Source organism: Oncorhynchus mykiss, chromosome 25 (genome assembly GCF_013265735.2).
Source record: "Oncorhynchus mykiss isolate Arlee chromosome 25, USDA_OmykA_1.1, whole genome shotgun sequence".
Lineage (NCBI taxonomy): Eukaryota > Metazoa > Chordata > Actinopteri > Salmoniformes > Salmonidae > Oncorhynchus > Oncorhynchus mykiss.
Genome location: NC_048589.1, coordinates 20,522,834 through 20,545,174, shown reverse-complemented (window position 1 = coordinate 20,545,174; position 22,341 = coordinate 20,522,834). Strand labels below are relative to the sequence as shown.

General features: G+C 44.3%; 1 protein-coding gene across 5 annotated transcripts; it reads right to left on the bottom strand.

Moving 5' to 3' along the window:
- Positions 1-2,985: 2,985 nt before the first annotated feature.
- Positions 2,986-22,110, bottom strand: LOC110505561 (autophagy-related protein 2 homolog B). Of its 5 annotated transcripts, none has more exons than XM_021584862.2 (43): positions 22,008-22,110; positions 20,658-21,039; positions 20,383-20,545; positions 20,074-20,226; positions 19,872-19,974; positions 19,564-19,726; positions 19,296-19,475; positions 19,090-19,186; positions 18,829-18,990; positions 18,542-18,693; positions 18,335-18,446; positions 17,998-18,241; positions 17,745-17,907; positions 17,478-17,570; positions 17,050-17,238; positions 16,647-16,920; positions 16,437-16,545; positions 16,122-16,329; positions 15,856-15,998; positions 15,578-15,741; positions 15,167-15,342; positions 14,901-15,051; positions 14,568-14,761; positions 14,335-14,415; positions 14,105-14,211; positions 11,520-11,612; positions 11,366-11,436; positions 11,186-11,262; positions 10,922-11,092; positions 10,493-10,625; positions 10,201-10,400; positions 9,867-10,096; positions 9,574-9,691; positions 9,285-9,476; positions 9,084-9,185; positions 8,833-8,911; positions 8,476-8,695; positions 6,087-6,156; positions 5,777-5,859; positions 5,484-5,605; positions 4,011-4,165; positions 3,742-3,891; positions 2,986-3,601 (listed from the first exon to the last, which is right to left on the bottom strand). In XM_021584862.2, exons 2-43 carry the CDS (start codon positions 20,817-20,819, stop codon positions 3,371-3,373), a joined length of 6,240 nt encoding a protein of 2,079 aa, XP_021440537.2. In that variant the 5' UTR covers positions 20,820-21,039; positions 22,008-22,110; the 3' UTR covers positions 2,986-3,370. The 5 variants fall into 5 exon arrangements, with proteins under 5 accessions (XP_021440537.2, XP_021440534.2, XP_021440535.2 ...); XM_021584859.2 differs by lacking the exon at positions 22,008-22,110 and adding an exon at positions 21,679-21,980; XM_021584860.2 differs by lacking the exon at positions 22,008-22,110 and adding an exon at positions 21,688-21,980.
- Positions 22,111-22,341: the final 231 nt, after the last annotated feature.

The window sequence follows — 22,341 nt, the reverse complement described above, 5'->3', positions numbered from 1 at the left end:
TCCACAGAGGTTACACTCGGGGGGGGGGTGGCTGCCCTTTTGACGGCCCTTACATAGAGCAGCCCATCAACTTAAATCCAATCGTTTTTGTCATTTTGGACATACATATTACACCATACAAAATGATCTACTCACGAGAGTCTATAGCATTCAAAACAGATGAGTTTGAATGAAAAAGTTTGCGTGGGGCCCCTCGACACTATATGGTACAAATATAGCACTGTAAGGGAAAAAAGTATTGATTGTGTCCATAAAACTACGGTCAAGTACTGTCACTTTAACTCTCCACTGACTGACTAATTCAGGAATATACCGTAACTATTTTAGCTTACTCTTTGTGCTTCCATTGTGAAATAAAACGCCATTCCAAACCAGACTTACACTTTTGACTTGCATTATAATGGAGATGCCAAATTCCGACTATTAGCAGGTGGTTAGGTGAGAAACAATGTAAATCAGTAGACGTATGTCACAAATTTCAAATGTGTCTATTTAATAAGCTGTGATAGTATTGGGCATGACAATGTACTATTGTAAGGTTACGTTGTATCAATATCTGCACAAGTACGGTATGTGAGTAGTACAACAAATTTACCAAATGGCTCTGCACTTGTCTCCTATTTTTTATGCTCCACTGATGAACATTATTATAAAGGAGATAACGTTTGGCCACAATCTTTGGTTTCCTTCTCAAAAGGCAATATCTTTCAGTGGACATTAGTTTATTTCACTTTTAAGAATATTTCATGCTTTAAATACAAATTGTGAAGATCAACTGTACACCTATGTACAATAAACAATATTCTCTATTATCACATGCATTACAATTCCCATTACAGTTAAACATTTTTGTAATGAACTACTGTCCAAAACAACTCAGGGGTGTAGAGCAAATGTAAAGGCTGCATTATCACATGAGCTATCTCCAAAATAAGCACATAGGCCAAAAAAAACTAGTCCAATATTTCAAACATGGGAACGATATTTAAGACCAGACAGCACAAGCCAACTTAGGTAAATGTATAGTGAAATAAAGTTTCACACTGACATTTGAAAAATGTAAAATTGAGAAGCAGTCTACTTCACACATTAAAGAACTTGCTACACAGGCAATTATACCATACGACTGCAGCCTGCAATTCTCTTATAAATGTACTTAGAAGACAACAGCCATAAAATCAGGAAAAAGTCTAACACCCCCATTGTACTGGTAACAAGTGACCTTCACATCACTTGTAATTAAAAGTGCAGATGATCTATACATTTTACCGCAACACATTCCACAATGCTGAGAGTCTTTTCGGATGCTCTCTGCAAGAAATGTTACATAGAATGCTATAAAGCTCACACATACATACCCACATATGCTAAACCTTATAAAATGTTAGGGGACATACACTTCAATAGCTTACATCATCTCTGGTCGAGATATAGTGTTATTTGACACCAAGTAGGATAAGATCATTTTGAATATGACAAACTACAGACTTGCTGTTATCACGATTGTTACAAAAAAATATTCAATGAAATGCTGAGCTTCCAGACACCACTCCTCATCTCTGTCCCTTTTAAGGACATGGTATATTACTTTTCCTCACTGTTACCGTTATGGAAAGATTCTCAACATTCAAAACTATCCAGTCCTATCCTCAAAGCTATAGGTAATTAATTATGATCCACAGTAGGGAGGGACATATGACAGTGACCTCTATGACTCTACATTAACTGCTCCTACGAGTCCCTCTATCTAACATATGGTATTACAACAGTATATTACCATGAAGGCACTGCAGGGGAAAATGTGCTAGGAAGTTAACACAAGCCGATTCACACTAGTTCAAACTGCAACAAGTCTACGAGATGAATTGTGTTTTATTTACACCAGAGCTGACTTTTCAGCACCACTACATTTTGGCTATATACTCCATCCTGTATATAGCCATGTTATTTTCTACTCCCTATACAGTGCCTTTGGAAAGTATTCAGACCCCTGTACTTTTTCCACATTTTATTACATTACAGCCTTGTTCTAAAATGGATTAAATATTTTTTTTCCTTCAGCAATCTACACACAATACCCCATAATGACAAAGCGAAAACAGGTTGCTAGAGATTTGAGCAGATTTAGAAAAATGTAAAACAGAAATATCTTATTTACATAAGTATTCAGACCCTTTGCTATGAGACTCAAAGTTGAGCTCAGGTGCATCCTGTTTCCTTTATGGTAGAGTGGCCAGATGGAAGTCCCTCTTCAGTAAAAGGCACATGACAGCCCGCTTGGAGTTTGCCAAAAGGCACCTAAAGGACTCAGACCGTAAGAAACAAGATTCTCTGGTCTGATGAAACCAAGATTGAATGCCAAGCGGCACGTCTGGAGGAAACCTGGCACCATCCCTACGGTGAAGCATGGGGGTGGCAGCATCATGCTGTGGGGATGTTTTTCAGCGGCAGAGACTGGGAGACTAGGCAGGATCGAAGGAAGGATGAACGGAGCAAAGTACAGAGAGATCCTTACAAAAACCTGCTCCACAGCACTCAGGACCTCAGACACAGCCAAGACAACGTAGGAGCGGCTTCTGGACAAGTCTTTAAATGTCCTTGAGTGGCCCAGCCAGAGCCCAGACTTGAACCCGATCGAACTTCTCTGGAGACCTGAAAATAGCTGTGCAGCGATGCGCCCCCATCCAACCTGACAGAGCTTGAGAGGATCTGCAGAGAAGAATGGGAGGAACTCCCCAAATACAGGTGTGCCAAGCTTGTAGCGTCATACTCAAGACTCAGTACTGTAATCACTGTCAAAGGTGCTTCAACAAAGTACTGAGTAAAGGGTCTGAATACTTATGTAAATGTGATATTTCCGTTTTTATACATTTAATAAATTAGCCAAAATTTCTAAAAACCTGTTTCTGCTTTGTCATTATGGGGTATTGTGTGTAGATTGAGAAGGGGAAAAAAACAATTTAATCAATTTTAGAATAAGGCTGGAACTTAAAAAATGTGGAAAAAGTAGAGGATTCTGAATACTTTCTGAAGGCACTGCATGTTATTTTTACTCGTTATTTACTGTGTATTTATTCCTCGCATCACTATTTCTATTTTATTTTTTATCTGATCTTTAACTTGTTGGAAAAGTACCCGGAAGTAAGCATTTCACTGTTAGTCTACTACGCCGGTTGTCTACGAAGCATGTGACAAATAAAATGTGATTCAAATTTTTGCATCAAAAAGTAAATCTACAGAGCCAGATCCTTCCAGCTTGTAAGACTCAAAAGGCCTTTGAACAGCTGAGACGGAGTGTGTTCTCAAACAAAATACACCGCCCTCTGATTCTGCACAATCATCTCTTCAGTCATTGGACAGCAGTCGACAATCACTCCTCCCCTTGCCGCCATTTCTGGGATTCCTCCTGGCGTGCGTCTGGGTGGATCTGGTTCCTCATGCCCCCCAGTACGTTGGAGGTGGCCTCGGTGGCCATGATGAGAGGCTTGACCACAGCTGGGGGGAGCTGTCTAAGGACCCCACCCACTGCCCCGGTCATCCCACGCTGCTCATGCTCCCGTGTGGCCGTGTCATAGATGGTCAGAGCAGTGTCCGTGATTCCCTGTTGGGATACACACATTGAACATGATTTATAACAGTCCTGATAAGTAACTTCATTCTGTACTCAATCTTGTAGTGTGTTACACTTTAAGCAGCACTAAAAGCAGATGAGATGCAAATTGCTAGCATCTTGCAATTTACCTCTTTTACAACACTGTAAGCGTTGGCTACTCCTTCTCTTAGGTCAACTGGCTGATGAGCAAATCGGTAATGAGAGAACCGTTTTATTCTCTTAATTTCCCTCTCATCGGATCCTGGAGATACCATGTCATAGGCAGTCTCTGCTGCTGCCTGAAGAGCACAAATAATTTTGCATTCCATTATGGAGCCTGACAAACTGCTAACACAGAAGTTGAGATGCAGGACAGTCACAACCTACATATTCTATCTGGACCAAGGTGTGTTTATACCTGGATAGTCCGCACCATGCGGTTGGTAAGCTCCAGAGCAGCCATAGCTGTGGAAGTGCCAAAGGAAGCAGTACCCCGCTGCAATCCCCGTACAACCCGACCATCCTTCCGGTACTGCTCTATTGGGAGCCACACCAGATCCCTAAATCCCTGAACTGAACAGGCGGAACATTTTATTTGGTCAATACAACAAAAAAAAATCTGGATTTCTGACTTTAATTTAGTTTATTAATACATTAAAAAAAGTACTCTAACATACATACTGAACAAAAATACAAACGCAAATGTAAAAGATTTTACACTTCAAGTATTAAAGTTCATATAAGGAAAATCAGTCAATTGAAATAAATTAATTAGGGTTAATCTATGGATTTCACATGATTGGGAATGCAGATAGGCATCCCTTGGTCACAGATACCTATAAAAAGTAGGGGAGTGGAACCAGTTAGTATCTTGCATCATGCAGCGCGACATCTCCTTCGCATAGAGTTGATCAGGCTGTTTATTGTGGTCTCTGGAATTGTGTACAGATCCTTGAGACATGGGACAGTGCATTATCCTGCTGAAACATGAGGTGATGGTGGTGGATGAATGGCATGACAATGGGCCTTAGGATCTAGTTATGGGATCTCTGTGCATTCAAATTGCCATTGATAAAATGCAACTGTGTTTGTTGTCCGTAGTAAATTCCTGCCCATACTATAACCCCACCACCTCAATGGGGTACTCTGTTCACACATTGTCTGCGGTTGTGAGGCCAGTTGGACGCACTGTCAAATTTTCTAAAACGACGTTAGAGGCGGTTTATGGTAGAGAAATGAACATTCAATTCTCTGGCAACAGCTCTGGTGGACATTCCTGTAGTCAGCATGCCAATTGCATGCTCCCTCAACTTGAGACATCTGTGGCATTGTGTTGTGCAACAAAACTGCACATTTAAGAGTGGCCCTTTATTGTCCCCCGCACAAGGTGCACTTGTGTAATGATCATGCTGTTTAATCAGTTTCTCCTTCTATGCCACACCTATCAGGTGGATGGATTATCTTGGCAAAGGAGAAATGCTCACTAACAGGGATATAAACAAATTTGTACACAACATTTGAGAGAAATACGTTTTTTGTGCATACGGAAAGTTCCTGGGATCTTTTATTTCAGCTCATGAAACATGGGATAGACACTTTACATGTTGCGTTTATATTTTTGTTGTGTGTAAGCATAACAATAGTATTTTTTATGTTGATCCAAAAGCTTACAGACTAATTTCCTGTTTGGCTAAATTGGCCAAAAGCATGACCTTTGTCACTGTATCTTGTGTGGTGCTGAGAGGCTGAGACAGAATCTTCTTACAAAGATCCAGTTAATCATTTAAGGAAGCCCTTGCAAATTAAACCACATGCAACATGCTGTCTGATTAATAGGTGAAGGCATTAGTGCCTCAAAACCAGTTTATCAACATACACATGTCCTACTTACCCAACTGTACCAGCGAGTGGATAGGTCCCACTCCACCCAACAGTCCTGGCAGCTGGTTCTTCTTGATGTCGTTCAGCCACTCATTTATTGCATAGGCAAAGAGCTTATCCACTCCCAACAGTCTGGAAGAAAACCAATAATGTCCTCACAGTTACTGCATACTGTATTATTCATACTATACATAGATAGCTTGTGTGTCATCATTTAACATAAAGAATGACCCAATTAAGTGTTGGTAGGTCCAATGATAACAAATCATACTAATATGAGGGGACTGTACTGATTAAACCTACCCTTGTCTGTAGCATAACCGCCTTAGTTTCAACTCGGAGCAATTCAGCTGTGTCAACCCAATCACAATACCAGCAAACGTTCCCTGTAACAGAGGAACAGCGTAGGAAACATGAGCAAAATGTGCTACTGTGAGGGTAAGAAATGTTATACTTATAAGGAATGTGCTTATCCATCAGAGCTTGTGAACCAAAATATTGCACAATATGTAAACTGGACAACACCAGTTGTCAAGCCTGTCAACACTGGAATCACTAAACACAAAACTGAATGTGTATGCAGTGTTTTTAAGAGATTGTTAAAACAACATACCTGCTCCATTGAAACATGCTTCCCATGGTAATCCAGACGAATGGGAACTTCAGAAGTAAACCGAAACTCTCTGAGGGAAACCAAACAAATGAAAACAAATATTGAATCATTTGCTAACAACATCAATAAACACAATGTGGACACCTGCTCATCTCATTCCAAAATCATGGGCATTAATATGGAATTGGTCTCCCCTTTGCTGCTATAAAAGCCTCCACTCTTCTGGGAAGGCTTTCCACTAGATGTTGGAACATTGCTGCGGGGACTTGCTTCTATTCATTTCTTTATGGACCTTGCCATGCTGAAACAGGAAAGGGCTTTCCCCAAACAGTTGCCACAAAGTTGGAAGCACAGAATCATCTAGAATGTCATTGTGTGCTGTAGCATTAAGATTTCCCACAAGTCCAATGGCGGCGAGCTTTACACCACTCCAGCCGACGCTTGGCATTGCACATGGTGATCTTAGACTTGTGCGTGGCTGCTGCTCATCCATGGAAACCCATTTCATGAAGCTCCCGACGTACAGGTCTTGTGCTGATGTTGCTTCCAGAGGCAGTTTGGAACTCGGTAGTGAGTGTTGCAACCAAAGACAGACGATTTATTTGCGCTACAGCACTCTGCGGTCCCGTTCAGGGAGCATGTGTGGCCTACCACTTCGCCGCTGAGCCGGTGTTGCTCCTAGATGTTTCCACTTCACAATAACAGAACTTACAGTTGACTGGGGCAGCTCTAGCAGGGCAGAAATTTGATGAACTAACTTGTTGGAAAGGTGGCATCCTATTACAGTGCCACATTGAAAGTCACAGTTCTTCAGTAAGGCCAGACTACTGCCAATGTTTGTCTATGGCAATTGCATGGCTGGGTGCTCGATTTTATACACCCGTCAGCAACGGATGTGGCTGAAATAGCTGAATCCACTAATTTGAAGGGCTGTCCACATACTTTTGTATATACAGTCGTATGAAAAAGTTGGGCACCCCTGACAATTTCCATGATTTCCATTTATAAATAATTGGGCGTTTGGATCAGCAATTTCATTTTGATCTATCAAATAATATTTCAGTAATATTTCAGTAGTGAAATTAGGTTTATTGGATTAACAGAAAATGTGCAATATGCATCAAAACAAAATTAGACGGGTGCATAAATTTGGGCACCCCAATAGAAAAATCACATCAATATTTAGTAGAGCCTCCTTTTGCTAAAATAACAGCCTCTAGACGCTTCCCATAGCCTCTAATGAGTGTCTGGATTCTGGGTGAAGGTATTTTGGACCATTCCTCCTTACAAAACATCTCCAATTCAGTTAGGTTTGATGGTTGCCGAGCATGAACAGCCCGCTTCAAATCATCCCACAGATTCTCAATGATATTCAGGTCTGGGGACTGGGATGGCCATTCCAGAACATTGTACTTGTTCCTCTGCGTAAATGCCCGGGTAGATTTTGAGCAGTGTTTTGGGTCGTTGTCTGGCATAACTTCAACTTTGTGACTGATTCTTCAACATTATTCCCAAGAATCTGCTGATATTGAGTGGAATCCATGCGACCCTCAACTTTAACAATATTCCCGGTACTGGCACTGGCCACACAGCATGATGGAACCCCCACCAAATTTTACTGTGGGTAGCAAGTGTTTTTCTTGGAACGCTGTGTTCTTTTGCCACCATGCATAACGTCCCTTGTTATGACCAAATAACTCAATCTTTGTTTCATCAGTCCACAGTAACTTATTCCAAAATTAATCTGGCTTGTCCAAATGTGCGTTTGTATACCTCAAGCGACTCTGTTTGTGGCGTGTGTGCAGAAAAGGCTTCTTCCGCATCACTCTCCCATACAGCTTCTCCTTGTGCAAAGTGCGCTGAATTGTTGAACGATGCACAGTGACACCATCTGCAGCAAGATGATGTTGTAGGTCTTTGGAGGTGGTCTGTGGGCTGTTTTTGATCGTTCTCACCATCCTTCGCCTTTGCCTCTCCGATATTTTACTTGGCCTGCCACTTCTGGCCTTAACAAGAACTGTGCCTGTGGTCTTCCATTTCCTCACTATGTTCCTCACAGTGGACACTGACAGCTTAAATCTCTGCGATAGCTTTTTGTAGCCTTCCTCTAACCATAATGTTGAACAATCTTTGTTTTCAGGTCATTTGAGAGTTGTTTTGAGGCCCCCATGTTGCCACTCTTCAGAGGAGAGTCAAAGAGAACAACAACTTGCAATTGGCCACCTTAAATACCTTTTCTCATGATTGGTGCAAAATAAATGGCATGCCACTGTGATCATTTTCTGTGACGACAGAGTAAATTATTATGCAGCCTCAGAGGGGTGCCCAAACTTTTTCATACGACTGTATAGTGTACCTGTCCACCTCTACACATAGTAAGGACATCTACCTGAAGAAGATGGGCTGGTCAGTGAAGGATGATGCAGTGGCAACCTCAGATTCCCCAGAGTCGCTGTTACTGGGCAGGGTGAGGCCGTTGAGACTGAGGCTGGAGCGGCTCTGTGCAGGCACAGAGATGATGGGGGCAGGGTCCTGGCTCCCACCTCCATTCTTAGTGAAGCTGCACGAGACCTCTGGGGCAGACGGCTTCTTCATTGAAACACACAGTGCTGCAGACCAACAAATGCATCATTGAGGGTCAACATTTTGCTCAGCGACAAATCATGAAATTAAAGCTGTGATGAAAATGCTATTCAATAGGCTACATATTTCATATAATAGTAGCCTCTAGCCAAGGATATTATACCTTCTTGATCAGGTGGAGAGAACATCTCAACTTCAGCAGCAAGGCTAGCAAAGAAGTCTTTCAAGAAAAACAATGCATCCTACATGAAAATAAAAACCCTGTGTCATTTCAAAGGGATCAATATTAAAACTGAAACGTGTTAAATGAGAGCATGTGAAAGCCTACCAATTTCCATGTTTTGAAATATTTTGCAAACCTCAGAAGGATGTATGATTAACTAGATAAAACCAGCATGTTTTTCTCTGGCTCACCTGATCGATGTTGAGGCGAAGGGGCATGAGTGAGACTCTCAGACAGCACTCCTGGGGTGCTTGACCCGTCTCTGGACACATGTGCAGAGCCCGAACTGTCAGCTGCAAGAAAACAAAAACGCATTCAGCCTCATCCACTACCATGTCTTTGATGTGACCACAGTCACATGGACATTACTCTAGATGCCCAGTGTCCCTCACCATGTTGGAGTGGGCCGTGCGGGGCATCTCCTTGCTGGAGTAGAGGTACAGGAACTTGTTCATCTGGGAGGTGGCCAGTCTGTCTCTGATCTCCAGGTCCTGGACGATGAGCACCTGCCGGGACACAGGCTGGTCCGCCGCCGACCCAGAGGCCACCGGGGCCTGGGGGTATACCTCATGTTGGAACCGCACCTGAGAAAAGAGCAAGAGGTCCTAAACTTTAGCTTCAGACTCATAGGCAACATGTTGTATAGTTACAGGAGAGGGGGGTTGTGTCATGTTCTCTTACCTTGCTGAGCTGGATCTCCATCAGGACGTCAGGGTTCCTGCCCCGCCCTCCCCCGGCCCGTCCTCCACCCCTGCCCTGTCTGACTGGGGTCTGGGAGGGGGAGCTGTGTGGGGTACACCTTCAACATAACCCAAACATTAACAGAGGACACTTGATCATCTGTTGCACCTTTTGACCATTACATCCATTTTCTTCTCAAGCCATCCTGACATTTCACACCATCTCAGTTCACATCTCCCAGTATTGTTGTTGTAATAAAAAACAGTTGAACAGTCCAAAGCACACACACTCACCCCCAACTTCTAGCTGGAGAGGAGGTGAATGTGGAGGTCCCAAAGTCCTTCCCACCGTACAGGTGCCAGATGACAGAGATCTCCTTTATGAGGTAGCGCAGCTCTGGGACAGGGAAGTTCAGGGCTCCCCTGCTGGAGTCGCTGCTGTCCAGGGGCAGGCCAAAGTGGTCGTCTTTGATCTCAATGGAGTCTGGGATTAACTTGTTCACCACGGGCTCCTCGTCCCGATCCTGAGACAAACACACCAATCACACCAATGCAATGGAGTGACACTAAAAATGTACAAGTTATTCAACATGTTGAGTAAGTAAGTGTATGAGATGCATGCTCTTACGTCTGCTCTGGAGCCCGGGGTCTCTAGAATACAGAAGTCGTCGGTCTCTGGGACCAGGATAGGGGCAGGGGTGATGAGGGGTGAGTGGAGCGTAGGGTAAGTGGGACTCAGCTCCTGTGGCAGATTTCCGCTCTCGTCCGGGAAAAGGAAGAGGTCAGAGCGAGGCTGGTCGAGGTCATGATTCTGCTCCTCATGAATGCCTGTGGGGGAGAGTAAGGACAACGTAAAATCACTCAGACAACTACTATGCATGTAGTAAATGTCAAGTCGTTTTAGTTGTATGTAGTCTCACCGTTGTGTTGCAAAGCCAGGCTGTGCTGGTTGTCTGTCTCTTCCATGGCCTCACTCATCAGGTCCTGCAGCATCTGCTGCTCAGCGTCGGGGAGCGGAGGGGCCTGGGAAGGGGGCCGGCTTGAAGCCTCCGACTGACCAAACAAACAAGGACATGAACACCATTTTAAGTCAGCAGACAGTAGTCCATTGCTTCACGACAATATTTACACCAGTATAAATTCTACACAGTCCACACTGGTCTACTCTCTCTAGGCAATAGTTTGATATGCTGTAATGGCTATGTTGAGTCATAAATAAGCCTCACAATTTACAGATACAACAAATTCTCCACTGCCCGGTCACTGCTCTTCACTCTCAAGGCAACAGTTTGATATAGCGTAATGGCTATGATAAATCATACATGTATCTGAGGGGTATAAATGCTGACCTTGGCTCTATGCTTGGAACTGGTGCTTTTGGCCTCTGGCCCAGGAGGGGGCACTAGGTCTCCATAGCTGGCCACATACTGGATGAGGTTCATCAGAGCAGCACAGGAGTCTGAACACGTTCTGATGTGGATGACGTCACTGGAGCAGCGCAGCTCAAATCTGGGCTCAGTCTGTCAAAAGACAGTGAGAAGACTGGATCAACGGTGCCATCTTGCTGTTGGAAAGACTTTTCTCATAGATCAACAGAGGTTGTCAGCTCTTACCAATTCTCCGTCCACTCCAGGTTTGACAGCAGTGATCCTCAGCTCTAATGTTCCCATGTCTACCACCTGCACATAGTCTGGGAGATAAAGGACATGGGTTACTGGTCCAAACAAATCTGTTTAAATAGAGAATATGTTAAAGCATCTTTGAATAACACATTTTACCAGAGTTTGTCTCACCTCGCATTAGATTTACAGAGACGGCATTGCTCTTGTCAGAGAGGAACAACGCTGCTTCATCCAAAATGATCCTAGAACCAGCACAAAATACATACTGAAACACATAAACGTCCAACTTCTGAATTCCTGTCATTGTCCAGTGCTGCAACTGTACCTGAGAGTGGAGGATGAGTGGTCTAAGGAGACACTGCTGGAGATGCTGAATGTTTCCACGACCAACAGAGACCTGAGTGGCAGGTACAGGGGTCTGCAGAGAGGATATACACCATGTTAAAATACAATCATCCAGATCAGGTATTCCCAAAATGGGGTACGCGCAATGCCGTCGGGGGTACGCCAAATAAAAATGTGATTCCCATTTTTATTTATTTTTTATTAAAAATATATATTTTTACACATTTAAAACAGTACATTTATATTTTCCAACGGGGCTATAAAGTTGGGTGAGGTTTTTTTCCCCTCACCTGACTAGCCTCGTTTCACTGCCAAAAATAAAATTAAACCATCTTGTGTTCAGCAAAATAACAATGTCAAATACAGTTAGCCTAGTCAAACAATTAACATCCAATCACATTAACTTTCTCGCAGGAAACTTTCACTCTTGCGCAAACATTTAGAAACGAAACATGACAATTCTAAAAATAAGCCACAGGAGTTTTTTGAGCGATAATAAAGACAACATTCAAGTAGTAAGACATGTTTAAAAGCAACAGATACCATTAATAAGAAGGGTCTAAAAGCGTTTTATATGGTGAGCTACAGAGTGGCTAGGACAGGCAAGCCCCATACTATTGTGGAGGACTTCATTCTTCCTGCTGCTACGGATGTGGCTGGGACAATGCTGGGGGAAAAGGCCAAAAAAACTATAGACAATGTCTTCATCAAACAACACTGTTTCATGACGCATCAGTGAAATGGCAGGAGATGTTTTGAAACAATTATTACTTTGCATCCAAGCCAGTGAACAGCTGGATGAGTCAGACGTGGCGTGCCTGGTACAGCTCCTGGTATATGTCTGTTACATTTATGGGGTCAATTAAGGAAGACATCCTCTTCTGCAAACCAGTACAGATACAAACACATCGTGACCACCAAAGTCCATCTGATGTCACAAATCTGTCCAGTACTTTAAAAAACAGGAGAGGATATTTTTAAAGTACTGGACAGATTTGTGACATCAAATGGAATTTGGTGGTCAAGATGTGTTTGTATCTGTACTGATGGCGCAAAAGCCATGACAGCGAGACATAGTGGAGTGGTAACGTGCGTGCAAGAAGTTGCTCCCGACACCACTTGGGTACACTGCAGCATCCACCGAGAGGCTCTTGCTGCCAAGGGAATGCCTGACAGCTTGAAAGATGTTTTGGACACTACAGTGAAAATGGTTAACTTGGTTAAAGCAAGGCCCCTGAACTCTCGTGTATTTTCTGCATCATGCAATGATATGGGCAGCGACCATGTAACACTTTTACAACAGTGCGCTGGTTATCAAGGGGCAAAGTATTGACCCATTTTTTTTAAAATTGAGAGACAAGCTTAATGTTTTCTTTACTGACCATCATTTTCACTTGTCTGACTGCTTGCATGATGACGAGTTTCTCACATGACTGGCCGATCTGGATGATCTGAATGATCTGAATCCAGGAATTACACTTTCCATCAGTGTATGATTTTTTGGGTGCAAATGAACTCAAGCTTATGGACAATGTCAAATGTGATATAGCGAAGCACCTAAGTGAGCTGGGTGCATCATTACGCAGGTACTTCCCCGAAACGGATGACACAAACAACTGGATTTGTTATCCCTTTCATGCCCTGCCTCCAGTCCACTTACCAATATCTGAACAAGAGAGCCTCATCGAAAATGCAACAAGCGGTTCTGTGAAAATTTTATTTAATCAGAAGCCACTGCCAGATTTCTGGATTGGGCAGCGCTCAGTTTCTTGCCGTAGCAAATCAAGCTGTTAAGACACTGATGCCCTTTGCAATTTCGTACCTATTCTCTGCCCTCACTAGCATGAAAACTATAAACAGGTACAGACTGTGGAAAATTATTTAAGACACAGATCTCTCCAATACAACCCAACATTGCAGAGTTATGTGCATCCTTTCAAACACACCCTTCCCATTAACCTGTGGTGAGTTATTCACTATTTTTGATGAACAAATAAGGTTTTATATGTAAGATGGTTAAATAAAGAGCAAAATTATTGATTATTATTATATTATTATTTGTGCCCTGGTCCTATAAGAGCTCTTTATCACTTCCCACGAGCTGGGCTGTGACAAGAACTCACACTCATTCTTATGTTTAATAAATGTACCGTATCGCGTATCGTGTGTGTGTGTGGCAGGCTTACAATGATGGCAAAAAATAACATTTGAGAGTGCGCTGACCCTGGTGCTAGAGCTGTACACAACTGGAGGTTCAAAGGGGTACGGGACTTTAAAACGTTTGGGAACCACTGATCCAGATACACAGCCGAGTTAAGTCACGTTTGTAACCTATCTACACTGTAGTGTAGTCCACTATTTCCCCAACTCCAGTCATCCAGTACCCCCAACAGAACACATTTTTATTGTAGACCTGGACAAGCACACCTGATTCAACTTACCAACTAATCATCAAGCCCTAAATGAGTTGAATGAGGTATTTTAAGCTGGGGAAACAACAAAAACGTGTGCTTTTGGGGGTACTCGAGGACTGGAGTTGGTAAACACTGGTCTAGTCAACAGCACCTGTAGTCCAATGAGCAGCTCCACAGGTGCAGATGAAGGGTGGTGACTGAGGCAGGCGGGATGTAACCCAACACAGGCTCATCAGACACATTCAGGAAGTCCACAATCTGTTACACACAACAAAGAAACACTGATCAGACAAGAGTATGGTTAATTTCATCCAAGGGATGCTTAATTTTGTGGCCTCAGATCGTACACAAACACCTTGGATGGACATGTGTTGTGTTTACCTGGTCATACCAGCCCAGTTTGGGGGGAACCACTCGGTGCTGGAGTGTGGTCCCTCTCACTCCCACTGCAACCAGAAACTCCTGCAGAGGAAACACATACTAACAGTGAGCATATATCTCCCCGTCTGTCAAAAATGACATGGCTTTTCTTTCTCAAGCAACAGACTAGTGTTTGAAACACTGGCACAAGTTAATGCACACCAATAGTAGAAATGTAAATGGGGTGTACCTACCTTGACATTGCGCTCCGTGTTCTGGGAGGAGATCTTGACGGCGACAGACAGCATGCTGTGGTCCTCCAGGCCGATGCCCTCCGAAGGGGACGCCCTATCAGTCTCAGAGGGGTAGATGGCCGGCTCCAGCCAATGAGGACGCGTCCTGCAAGGCAGCTTGATGTCGGACACTGGGGTGTCTCCTTCCACCAGACCTAGGTAGAGATATAAACCCATACAATGTAACAGACACAGTGGCATCCCCATGAACAATGGCATATTGACTCATTTGCAGAGGGGATCTATGAAGCTCCACCTCAAATGTGTGCCCAGGCTTAACATCTCCAGTCTTACCTTGGTGATAGAGACAGATGTTGCTGGTGTGGAAGCAGATGTAGTGCCTGTCTTTGTAGCCTTCGTACTGTGTCACACTGAACAGGACCCCATTCTTCACCTCCAACCAGAACTCTCCATGTCGGTTATTCAATATAGTCTTATCCTCCTGCTGGAAAATAAAAATACAAATTGGGGGACCAGTCAGGCAAACAGTCTCAGAGAATACCCAGCTGTTTAAATGCAATGTAACTGAGAAATGACAGATCATTGTAACTCAGGGTTACCTTAGCGCTGGTCTGCAGAGCCACCAGGCCGTGGTTGACAGTGAGGATTACAGAGAACAGGCTCTGGGAGGTCTTGCTCTGGGCTTTGGGCTTCTTCTTCCTGCGAGATCTGAAGCACTGCTCAGAGGCAGGGGTGTAGTGGTGCATGGTCTCCTCCTCCGATCCACTGTCCTCCTCTACAGGCACAGGACACCACAGCCATATGGGTGGGGAAAGTTGCAGTTCATTTGATATGAAGGAATAACATTTTAACCATTACGTTTCAGTACATTTTTACCTGGTACATTAGTACATCTCAATAATATTAATGCACAGAACAGAGTGCACTACAGACTTGCAGCTGCGTATGAAAACCATGAATGAGGTTGAGATGCAGCAGATGTTGGTTGAACTATGTAGGGAGAGTCTCACCCTCAGGGCCAGTGGAGCGGAACGGGCTGAAGCTGTCCTTGGTGTAGTGTGCAGCATTGATCAGCTGGCTGGCTACAGACAGCCCTACTCCATACGGCATGTTCTCTACTGTCTCCACAGGCGAGGGAGCGTTGGGCTCCCATAACAGCAGGTCATTGTTTATCCTGCAAGAGAGGGGGAGTTGATTATAGACATTGTAAAATTATCATAATAATATTATAATAATAATAAAAATATAATACATTTGATTAGTTTCCCCAGTTTTTTGTGCACAGTACCTGTTATGCAGTTTCTCATAAAAGGCTTTGTTGGGTAATGATAATTGCACATTTGGCAAGCACAACTCTAGGATAAAACGGGAATTGCTCATGGTTTTCTCCTGGAACTCTGTCATTTCAGCCACATCCCCAGGAATGACCATCTAAAGGAGAGGGGAAGAAATGTCAATCATTCAAGTTGCCTTAATTACCAGTCCTACCTAAATGTTGATCAATCAGTCCTAATTATGTTCAAATGAGCGTTTCAATAATAAATGTGCTCCTACCTCCTCATTCTCATACATGACCCGGCGTGAGGAGAAGGGGGAGGGTTCAGGCTTCCCAAAATCACAGACATCCTTCAGTGAGTGGGCACCGCCCCCCTCCTCCTCCTCTTCCTCCTCAGGGGAGTGGCCTTCAGCCCCCTCGTCCTCCTCCGCAGTCACACGCTCCAGGATGGAGTGGACAGCGGTGGGGTTGACTTTCAGCACCACTCTGGAGGGGCAGGGGAGGGTTAGTAAGGAGAGTTTCACAACATCTAAGGGACAAGGTGTAGGTATGACATGAAGCAGTACAGAACTACATGGACAGATGTACAGTACCTGGGCCAGTCAAACTTCCCACTGTCAGAGGTGGTCATGTCTCCATCCATGGTGTGGGAGACCCTGAGGAACCTGGCTGCAGGCTGGTCCTCCTGTTCCTGGAACTTCCCTGTGCGAATGGATGAAAAATGAATACAGAAATGATATATATCAAAAGTGGTTCTGGTTTTGAGGCTAACCTGTCCGTTAGCAGCTGGGTGACATACATACCGACTAGCTCTCTGAAGGTGAGCTCCATCTTTGTCTGCTCTGGGGAGCTGCCGCCTGTGAACTCTGTCTTCACCTCCAGGTCCTCCAGCTCCAGGTACAGAACCTCCTTCTGCAGGGACTTCTTAAACCAGGGGCCTCTCTCCTGGTCCGAACGCAAGTCTGGGATGGGGAAGCGCACCACCAGGCTCAACACAGGAGCATTGACTCTTATCGACACGTGAGTGTTGGCTGGAGTACGGCTGTCATCAAGGAAGACCTCTGTAAAGGCCTTGTGCTATGGGGTGGATGGAAAAATTGAGGTGATTTACTTTTTCATAATTATTGCAATAATAGGCAGCTTCCTTAAACACATGGTAAAATCGCTGCTATGACTGTGTAAAGATGGTATTAAGACAGTCCTCACCAAGCTGATGTGTTTATTATAGGATGTGTACATGTGAGAGGCCATCATCTCTGTGGTGACCAGTTTCTGTGGCTGTAGCAGAGAGTTGAGGCGGTCCACGATGCTGATGTCCAGTTCAGAGCGGACCGCCCCCAGCTCCACCTGGAAGTCAGCCTTCCTGGGCATGGTGCTCAGACGCACCTGTCCACCCTGGAAGAAAGCATGTAAGGGGCTACTCTATCAGGCACTGTACAGGATTTGCTACATACTGTACATTGTGGGCCGAATACTAACTTGAGACGCACACAAATCTCAGTTTGACATTAATGCATGACTGATGCAGAATTAAGTTGGAGTTACTTGAGAGTATGGCAAGTTGGGTTGTGGAACTGGGAATCTAATTACGGTGCATTCACTGCAGCTTTTAATCTCCCTAAGATTGCTTTTACCTGCGGCCCTCTACGTTCAGACAGTTTGTAGAGCAGGTGGAGGCAGGTGGCAGATGGTGCCTCAGTGGTGACAGGGGTATCAAATGTCAGGAGCTGAGGTGGGACAGACCGAGAGAACATCAACATCTCTACAAGCACATGCCATCTATGCCTAGATCCAAAAATAGAATTAAACATCTGTTATGTTGTTATGATATCTGTTATGCGCATGTGTTGTAATCTGATTACTGGGACACTGTGGATGTTGTTGGTGGGGAGGGCCTTTACCTCTGTGTACTGGACCCCTCTTAGGGACACACCCCTTTGTGCCTCAGAGGGGAAGAGACACTCCAGCAGTTCCATCTGGCCCAGGGACACGTCTGTGCTGAAGCTGTGTAGGCTGGAGCCCTGACAATGCTCATATGTCACCTTCATCCCCTGAGCCACAAACCTGGAGATATAGAGGACACATATGACATGGGATTGAGTCAGTCAGGTTACTAAGATGGCAGGGGAGTGCAAAATATTTCAATAAATTCACCTGAGGTGGTCATAGGGGCAGGCATCGTCAAACGCTGTGCGTAACTGGATGAACCCTGCTGGGGGGAGCTGGTCGGAGCAGACAACCCTGAAGAAGTCAGCAGCCATGGGGGCCAGGGGGCTGGGGGCAGCATCTGGTGGGGGCAAGGGGTCAATGTGGAGAACACACACAGCCAGGCTCCCCAGTGTCAGCCTGAAGACCAGCTCCGGCCTGGACTCATCACCATGGGCTTTGGTTGGGTGGGCTGAAACATAGTACAAAAGGAGTGAATTACTGACTTGTAAACACTCTGCTCAGTTTATTCTAAATGGTAGTGACAGTGTATCCTGGTTCTTACAGGTCTGTCTCAGCAGCTTGTGTTGTAGTGGTGAGTCCCGCATCAGGAAAGGGCTTTCTTGGGTCTGCTTCTCCCTCTGTCTAGGCACATCAAGGTAATCGTCCCAGAGGTTCTTAGAGGACAAAGGAACAAAGAATTACACTATGTTACAATAACCATGTCATTAGATCAGGCTAAGATTATTTTACTAAGTCTAGTGAGACGTACCGTGGCATTGCCAGAGGGAGACTCTCCTGGAGAGGGGGAGTAGTTACTGTTGAGTGACAGGTCCAGGTCCACAGTGGGCGGTTCCCCCAGTGGGGGGAGGGATGACAGGCTGTGAGACATGTCCATGTCAGCCATGGAGAAGAAGACATCCTCTGCTCCAACAAGAAAGAAACTAGATCAAACAATTGGTCATGATATTTAGATATAAACCTATAATAACTACCAAAAAGCTCAATACAAGTCATCAGGTTATTAAACAGTGGTTGGAGGTAACAATTCATCTGAACCTCGGCTGGACACAGTTCTGGTGGTCTGGCTCTCGAAAAGGTCAGGGTCTTCCACGGCCATCATTGAGTCCTTCTTCAGGCGGTTTAACTCCATGTGGAGCCGATACTCATCCTCTTGCTGCATTGGACGGTTCCTCTTGTCCTTCCCCCACTCCGGCCCACCTTCGGACACAAAAGCAGAGGCTTATAGTGTTTCACTCAACAACCTCTGAGGCAGCTCCTTTTAAGATATCATCATTAAATTGCAATCATTAAACCCACCTGAGCCTGAAAAAACTCCAAACATGTCCAGGAGTAGGTGAACTTGCCGTGGAGATAGCAGCACAATCATTGTACTGATCTGTCCATCAACATCCAACTGAAAAACAAAAAAACCCTTTCAAAGACCAAGACATTCTGAGCATTTCAGTGTGTCCAAGTTTCACAGCTGCTGTGCCATTTCAATCGTGTGAGAATGCTGACCCAACCTTTGCTCCAGGCATGGTTTGGTTCTGTTTCAGGACAAGCGACAGATCGATTCTGCCACTAAGGTGACCAATCTGCATGGGTTCAAAGGGTGTTGCAGAGGAAACAGGCTCCGTGAACTGGGGGTGTGGCTCACAGATTATTCTGGGGTTCCAGCTGGGGGATAACTTGGCCTCTGTCTCCTAAGGGTGTGCAGAAAAGGGAAGAGCGAGTGAGTATCAGTTATCTGTGCTTAAAACTACACATGCAATTATTTGGATGTAGACCCACTGCTGGGATGGGTGAGGATTTGAAGCCAGCTCTGGCCGCCTCTGAAAACTCGTCCCAGAAGACGGTGACTCCCTCCAGTTGCAGGTTCTTATGTGCAAACGTGGTGGGCTGGTGCACATTCACACTGGAGCTCTCCTCGCCCGTCTCATCACAATAAACAATCCTGAACAACACAAAACAGATAAGGATTTAAGAGCTCACGTAAAGAGTGGAAAGCTCTGTAAACTGCTCAATAAAATCAGGAATACCTAAGCGAAAGTTATTGGACACTACTCGAATGTGCAAGTAATTGTTATAACCTAACTTACTTGTTGATTCGCATCTCAAGACCGATTCCTGTTTTGGAGTTTTCTGGAACATGTTCTATTCTGAGAACCGTGTCCAAAAAAGTCACCTTGACTCTTCTCAGAACTACAGAAATGAAAGTAGAAATCATAATCAACCCTATTGATCCTTGGGAAAAAGGCCCAATCAAGTGTTAACTTATTGTACAGTAACTTTGTACTGCACCTGTTTCTATGGTCTCTGCAAACTTCTCCAATCCCTCTAGTGGCTGAAAGCTTTCCCCCAAGTCATCCGTTAGTCTCTGGCTCAGACACTCTTTGGCAAGCTGCATGCTGCTCGTCATGAAGCTGGACCAGTACATGGGTTCCAAACCTGATGCTAGGGGCACACATGAAGAAACAGTCATGGTCAACATGATTTATTCAATTTGTAGTCGATGTGGAATCGTTAGCTAGTTAGCTGTGTGCGCACTTGTAGCAGGCAGCCATAGTACAATGATGCTGAAGAAACAAACAAATGGAGGTGTCTTCTTACCCATGCGTGGTCTGGGTCTGAACACCATCTCCAGTCCCTTGACCTCGAGGGCACAGTTCTCCTGCAGCAGGGACGCCCATGGTACGGTCAGGGAGATGGTCTGGATGAAGCCCTCTATTACCTCGAAGGGGGCATCCACTGACTCCAAAATCTCATTCAAAGACTGAAGGGGAAGAAATAGCACTCAGGCAAAGGTACACACAAAGCATTTATGTCAAAACAAATCCAATTATGCCATTGCTATTACTTGTTTACACAACAACGGTTGAACTTACCCACTTGTCCAACGGCACTTGTGCCAGGGATCCAGTGCCTTGATAGAGGTCTAAGCTAAGCTGATCTAAACTCAGTTTCTCTTGTAGGAAATTGCCCAAATACCGATGCAAAAGGTATCTGCATGCCCGCTTCTTTATAGACTCAGAAAATGGCCAAGGCATGTTGGTCTGATAATTGTGGTGGCTGCCAAATGGCTCCAAATATGGAGAAAAAGGATGTTGGAGAACTATATATTTATCATAAGCATGGGTAGTATCGGTCTTGTCATCCTGGCAATTTACAATCAGGAAAATGTCAGCTTAAACATCCTATACATACAGGGAGAATTATATGGTTTCTATGGAGATATGTGGCGATAATTCCAACTTCAGTTTGCTGTACCTATCAATGAAAAGGAACATAAGTTTGAAACTCAACTTCACATTTGAACACCACACTAGATAACAAGTTAAGACTTAAGACTTCAGTACCAGTACCATAGCAATATTGTTGTCATTCCTAGGAAGAAAAGTAGACAGCATTACTGTTGGTAGCTGCATGTGGGTGACACCACCCTGACTTCCAAGCGTCGGGTTAATATCTATAAAGAATGGGTGGCAATTTCTAGCTAGCATCACATCATTGTTTGCGCAAACCGGGTGTCTAACGTTACTCGCTTGATAATCCTGTCCATACCGTCAACTGAAAGGATCCGGCGAAATATGATAGGTTTTAATGGTTTGACAATACTGCTAGGTTATTTTAGTTTGATTACAAATATGTAGCTAGTATGACAAGCTTACCAGGGTATGTCGATAGCTATTAAATTAAATCCCCACATAATCGACTTGTTTCTCGTCTGGGGTTGTTAGCTAGCTAATGTTAGCACGACCAAGCTAGCATGAACCTCTTGAACATCTTGGACTAGAACTAGTTTGTCTGCCACGCTCTTTTGAATATAGCTCAACTGACATGGCACGACAATATGTTACGTGTCATATAATGAGTTCTATATAGAAATTTGATGGCATAATAGCTTACGTTTCTCACCGTCTGCATGAATTGTTTACAAACACTTTCATGACACTGCACCATTGAGGGAGTTCGATAACGTAAACCAGTCTATGGCCCGTGACATGTGACCGGGCAAAACCGGTGAGTGAGGGACGCCCTCTCAAATCGAACAGTAATCTGCGCGCTCATCCATGTTGTCAACAAGGCAGCATGATGCATCGTTAAGAAACACACAACATTTATTTTCCATAAAATATGTTCTAATTTTCAAACGAGATAAATCATTTTGATCAAAATCAATCACTTTTGTATTTAAAAACACATAATCAAACTATTACTACACGTGATTAACCTACGTCACTTTTGTTTTGAGCAGTCTTCGCCATCGGCCAGAACGGGGCACCTGGCTCACGACCGGTTTCCAAACAGATGCAATCAAGGCTAACCCGCTTCACCCGGGGTATGTCCGGGCATTAATATAACTCCCTCTTGACGCTTTCCACGCTCCGCTGTACGTAAGAAGACAGGGGACGTACACAACTGCACTCCACCCCTTCTGCGAAAATCTACTAAAACTGTTTATTGCTCATATGCTCCCAGTAAAGCTTTTTCCTCCACAAGCCATTCCACTTGAACTGTTTCTTATGACTTCTGATCAGAATATTGCCATGTTCAAAATCAAGGTGTAGA